The 6414-nt window shown below is 37.0% G+C and overlaps 1 protein-coding gene across 2 annotated transcripts in view; it reads left to right on the plus strand.

The window, feature by feature from the left end:
• The window catches only part of LOC107750091 (schwannomin-interacting protein 1), a 33671-nt gene that overhangs the window by 6702 nt on the left and 20555 nt on the right, over window positions 1-6414 (plus strand). Inside the window, exon 1 of one of the 2 annotated variants that reach the window (XM_016565359.1) lies at window positions 1804-1932. The exons of the other annotated variant lie outside the window; for it this stretch is intronic. Within the exon in view, the coding sequence (XP_016420845.1) occupies window positions 1903-1932 (30 nt within the window). The 5' untranslated portion in view covers window positions 1804-1902. Of the gene's footprint in view, window positions 1-1803; window positions 1933-6414 lie in introns of those variants that run through there. 2 annotated transcript variants of the gene reach the window in all.

Raw genomic sequence — 6414 nt, forward strand, 5'->3', positions numbered from 1 at the left:
ATCCTGTGGCAAAAACAGAGAAACAAATAGAGAAATAATTAGCGTAGCTGCTGTTCGAACCAAGCAAAATTGATTTGTTTAACCCAAACTAAAGAATAATAATGTGCATTTGATCAGATATAACTGCAGTACAAGCTTATGATATGCATTATTTGAATGCTTGGCCAAAGAGATGTGTCTTTAATCTAGATTTAAACGGAGAGAGTGTGTCTGAACCCCGAACGTTATCAGGAAGGCTATTCCAGAGTTTGGGAGCCAAATGAGAAAAAGCTCTACCTCCTTTAGTGGACTTTGCTATCCTAGGTACTACCAAAAGTCCAGAGTTTTGCGAATAAAAAAGCAGATAATTTGAGAACAACTCAGTATTTTTTGTTGAATTTTTTATTTATTTTTTTAATTTGAAAGCTGAGACTTTGGAGTTTCTTCCAATCCGAGCTATTTGCATGTGCAGTAGGCTATAGAATATGCTCTCAAAATATTATAACTTTAATCTCGTAATTGCTACAAATGAATTCTCATAATTCTGACTTTTTGTCTCAAAATATTTTGACTTTATTCTCGTAATTTTGACCTTATTCTCTTAATTTTGACTTTATTCTCAAAATATTATTTTTTAACAATCCACTAAAATCCACTTTTACATTTTTCATATCTGTGTGTAGTTTGGCGTGTATGTGGCCAATTATTTTATGTTTGTGTGTAGAGTTACTATGCAAAAATACAATTTTTAGAAGAGTTAAAACAGTTTTCAAATATGTGTGTGACGTTTTGTATGTTGTGTGTGTGTTTTGTGTGTAGAGTTTTGAGAAATGGAGCCATAGTTTCAAAAACTGTGTTAGCATTTTGAAAAAACTGTAATAACATTTAGCAAATAATTGCATTTAATATAAATTTAAACTATTATACATGTTTGTTTGATTGCAGTTAACATGCAATCAAGTCTAAAAAAAACATTAAATTCACTTCACACATAAGTACTGTATATATTTTAAAGTGTATAATTTCGGCAACTCTTAAAATTATGCAAAAGTATACATTTAGGGTAAAACATTACTATCTTAGAAAGTAAAAAATAAAAATAAATCTATTATCTAAAAAAAAAATCGAAAGAATTGGTTTTCATGTTTTGTGTTTGCCAAATCAGCGTCCTCATGCAGAAAGACAAATCATTTACAAACAAACTGAAGTTGCTGGATTGTGTTTAGAGAAGTGTGTGTTGACACATAGTAACAGTTGCCATCAGCTGCTCACTGTTAAAGTTATTGTTTTACACATATGCAAATGAAGGACCCAAATGACACCTGTTTTGTAGAATCGAGTTAAACATTTGCTTATAGACATCTTTGTGTGTGTGTGTGTGTTTGTGTGTGTGTGTGTGTGTATGTGAGTGAGTAAGTGTGTGTGTATGTGAGTGAGTAAGTGTGAGTGTGTGTGTGTGTGTGTGTGAGTGTGTGTGTGTGTGTGTGTGTGTAAACTTGTTTGTCTGTGCAGTGAGGAATGTGTGAGGAGTTGACAGAGCAGAGTGTGAATAGCAGTGCTCTGTCTCAGGAATTCTTTAGCTGCAGGAATGTGCCACAGAAAGCCTCTTTTCTTTGCGGCGCTTCTCCTCCCACTGCTTTTCTTCACTCTTTCCTTTCATCCCTCCTCCCTCTCTCGATCCGTGGGACATCTCCTCCCCCGCTCCACTCTGAAAGGTCACTCCTCCCTCTCTCTGGTCTCTGGCCCCGCCCCCATCCACGTGTGCTGCGCTCTGATTGGCCGGCGCTGAGTAAGCCCTCCCGGAGCCCCACCCTCGGTTCCCTCGTATCGCTCCCTCTCCGTGTGCAGAGGCTGTGGATACAGACGTGTGTCGGGTGGGACTCTCCTGTGTTTCTCCTGCGGATCTAGAGGATGCAGTGAGAGATGGTGCACCAGGACAGCTGCTCCTATCAGGTAGGATCAGATGAGGAAGACCATCACAGGGGGGAAGGAAACGGCAAACAAGATCTTTCTCTAGAATCTGATCTTTTGCTGAAGGCTCTTGCTTAGATGTTTCTTAGAAAAGGCCACAGAAATCTCATTTTCCTATAGATGAAATCATGGCATGATTGTGAGATGTGCTGGTTTTACACGTCATGAGTCAGTGTGTCAGTGCTTTACCGTGAGGATGTATGAACATGTTCAGGTGACTGAGTGTGTGTGTAGAGCTGGTGTGTGTGTGTGTGTGTGTGTGTGTGTGTGTGTGTGTGTGTGTGTGTGTGCGTGCGTGCGTGCGTTACGTCTCATAACCTCAAGAGCAGCGCCCCACTTAATTCAATAACACATCAAACACACACACACACACACACACACACACACACACACTCCACATCACTGTGGTCAGTAAATCACTTGCATCAGTCATTAAAGCCATTAAAGATAAAGTCATTAAAGATGCCTGAGCTCATGGTATATTGTGGATATAGTCCCAGGTTGTAAGAGATGTTTACTGCATAATGGCATTGATGAGATTTTAAGGACTCTATGCAAGACCAGATCTATTCATTTTTAATCAGAGCTGTGTCGCTGTCTGTTCCTCTGATTGCACTTTTATTCTGTTGTCATCTGTAACTCTCCGGCTTATTTCTTTTTAAGATCTGTGTCACATTAGAAGATGGTTTTTACTGCTTATACTGGAGGATGGATGATGTACAATATCTCAGACTCATGTCATGTATGCTTCGGGAAGTGTTTTTCCTGATCTGTGTTTAAACCTAGTGAACACTTGGATTTTTTTCTGGTGTGTGTGCATTTATCTGGAGCTAAAGAGAGGAGCTGAATAACACACACAGAGAGAGAGAGAGAGAGAGAGAGAGAGAGAGAGACAGAGAGAGAGAGAGAGAGAGAGACGTGTAACAGGATGGTCGACCTCCCACAGGACCCCAGAGGAAAATGTTTATAGACATTTGTTTTAGGAAGGAACAACATCAGGATGAGTTTGAGAGAGAGCAAGAGATTTAAAAGAGAAGATAAAATAGTGTGAGAGAATTTATGTGGAGTAACGACATTTATTTAAATGAATGCTTTAATAACTTAATTTATTACTGAAATTAATGTTTTATTCGTCAAGAATGCATTCAATTGATCAAAAGTGACAGTAAAGACATTTATTTCTATTTCAAATAAATGCTGTTCTTTTGAACTTTCTATTCATCTGTGAATCCTGAAAAATAAAATGTATCACAGTTTCCACAAAAATATTGTGCAGCACAACGGTTTTCAACATTGATAATAATCAGAAATGTTTCTTGAGCAGCAAATCAGCATATTAGAATGATTTCTGAAGATCATGTGACACTGAAGACTGAAAATACAGCTGCAGATCACAAGAAAACATTATATTTTACAATAGATTCACAAAGAAAACAGCTATTTTAAATTCTAATATTACACTGTTTTTACAGTATTTTGATCAAATAAATGCAGCCTTGATGAGCAGAAGAGACTTCATTAAAAAAATCTTACAGAACTCAAACGCTAGTATATTGAATGTAAACTATATTCTTCAACCCTGTAACATTGAGCCCCAAAATGATTTTACTATAACATGGTGGACAGGTTGTTGTGAGTTTTAAAAGAGAAATGTCATGGGGTTGAAATAACGGTGAGTAACAATCATTAACCACTCATCTGTAGAGCTGGGAGTGATAGTTTAACTAGGATTTATGTGCAAACGAGAAATATAGAAAGTGTTTATGTGCAGGCCAGCAGAGAGCAGCGTGAGACGGAATAACACACACAGCACACGGCGCTGACAGCATGAGCATATGCACAACACACACTGACAGATGAAGCAGACAGAGAGGAAGGAAACAGGAGCGACACACTGAAAGGAAATGAGAAAGAGAGGAATCAAACCTGAAACTGTGCGCATGGAGAGCGGAAACACTGCATCACAGACGCAGAAATCAGAGAGCAGAAATATGACACAATAACAGCAGTAGGGCTGGGCAAAAAAAAATCGATTTTTCGATTAATCGTTTTTTTAAATGACGTTGATTCGATATCGATTCTCAAAAGCCGCAAATCGATCTTTTCCGGGATTTATTTCAGCACACATTTAAAACAAGATCTGATTAACGTGAATCTTATCATTAGTCTTCTCCACTAGATGTCACTCTTATTTACCTTGCGCGATGTTACTTCTTTTTCATTTTAACAGTAAACCTCTTTTGTGCAGCACTTTGTTTGCCAAAAAATAAAAGGGTTTAATTTTCATTTGATTAGGATCAATTAAATTAATGTTTTATGCCTTCATCTGATTACCAGAAAAATTAAGAACATTTTATAGGGCCCTATTATTGTTTAATAAAGGACCCTATACCAAAAAAAGTATAGGTTTAAAATAGAGGCATGTGGCTTAATTTCTTATTATTAATTCACCATTTGTAAACTGATGTTTACTGTTCATTTTTTAGAAATATCAATAGCATTTGTATTAAAACTATATTCACTGAATGTAATCAAAAAATCGAAATCGAATCGAATCAGGACATCTGAATCAATACCCAGCCCTAAACAGCAGGAGAGCTGAAGACGCGCAGGTGAGGAAATAATGTGTGTGTATGGGGACGGGGCCCAATCCTCCAGGGGCCCCTCGATTAGGCCGGTATCCAGGCAACCGTCTGCATGGAGACGACTGGTGCCAGCCTGTCTGTGTCTCTGCCTCACACACACACACACACACATTATTTACACCTCACTGTTCCCAGCACAGCCTCACACACACACACACACACACACACACACTCACTCTGTCTCTCTCACATGCAGAAAAACTAAATAATAACCTCTCTCTTATTGTTTACTCATATGTATCTGTGTGTGTGCATGACACAACCTGCAAATTTGTGCTAAATTTATTCCAGAATATATTTATTTTTATAAATATCTCATTAATTTTTAATATCTGTTTCTGTATTTCTTAGATGATTGAGGGTGTGGTCTGTTCAGCTCCATTAGTCTCATAATGTGTAGTTTGACAAAACACTCTCACAGAAACACATCAACATGAAAATAAAAATACTTGCATAAATATTCAAATAAAACAATACATTTAGAAAGAATAAATAAATACAGAATCAAATACATTTTAGATTGAATACAGAAATACATAAGAATGCATGTAATACAGAAAATCATTTGAAAAGGTAATTGAGGTCAAATCATTTCACCAGTGCATTTTGTGAAAACGGTATTATGTGGCTATTCATATCTGCTGGATTGAGATCTATGTGTCACTATTACAGTGGTGCAGTGCACTATTATGAACAGAAAAGAGGCAAGAGAGAGACAATGGAGGAATAAACCTGTGTGTGTGTGTGTGTGTGTGAGTGTGCGTGTGTGTGTGTTCCGGCCTGTCGTGATCAGCTGACTTCTACATTAAGGGATGATATTTGTCACTTTGAACTGATTTCCAGTGGAAGGTTTACCTTCATAAAAACAAATTTGCCTGCACTTTGGATGTTTTATCAGCCTTGATTCACCAAAACTTTGCTCGTTTAATTATTTTTGTGATGATGCAAACTTGCGTAGTAGTGTGTGGATTTATATTTTTCTAGTTTACCTTTATAAGAGCAGTTTTCCAATTAAATGTATGCACCATTTATGTCCAATACATTTAATCGGTTAGAATAATAAGACACTATTGGGCTGTTCAAATCAAATCACATTAAAATCCATCTTTGCACTGCAGACACAGAAGTTGCATCTAAAGTGGCTTTTACATGTATTTACACAGACTGATTAATGCAGCTCAGAGATGCCATGAATGCATTTACACTGCAATTACAGTTGCATAAATAATGCTGATATTAATGTATTAAAAATAAAATGTTGTATATTTGATATGAAATTATATTTAAAAATGAAATTATACTTTTAATTAGAAACTAAATGCTCCAGTGAGTGGCAGTAAGTCGCTGTCTTAATGAGTGAGTCATTGAATCATTCATTCAACTGATTCGTTCAGAAACACAGATTCATTCATGAAATAAACGCTGCTGTGTGTTTCATTTGCAAAATTGAGCAAAAACAGACAATATTGTGCTTAAAATGTAACTCACAATATCACATTTGCAGTGGTTCTGATGCTCAGCACTCTTGCTCATGTGATATTGCTAAATATGTAGTATATCATATAGAAATATAAGACAAAAACCCATTCAGGGCATTTATGCTCTCATTTATTGAATTTTACGGTCATTCTAACTGCATTTTAATAACCCTAAACTAATAATCTGGACTAGTAAGGCCTGTGATTGTTTTTGTCACATCCTCTTCAGTGGCTCTCTGTGCTGCTGTGACTCACAGAGGATGAAGTCAGACTCTATGATGAGTCTCTGTGTGTGTGTGTGTGTGTGTGTGTGTGTGTGTGTGTGCGTGGTTTATATCTTC

This window comes from Sinocyclocheilus rhinocerous, unplaced genomic scaffold (assembly GCF_001515625.1).
Source record: "Sinocyclocheilus rhinocerous isolate Xijiao unplaced genomic scaffold, SAMN03320098_v1.1 scaffold722, whole genome shotgun sequence".
Lineage (NCBI taxonomy): Eukaryota > Metazoa > Chordata > Actinopteri > Cypriniformes > Cyprinidae > Sinocyclocheilus > Sinocyclocheilus rhinocerous.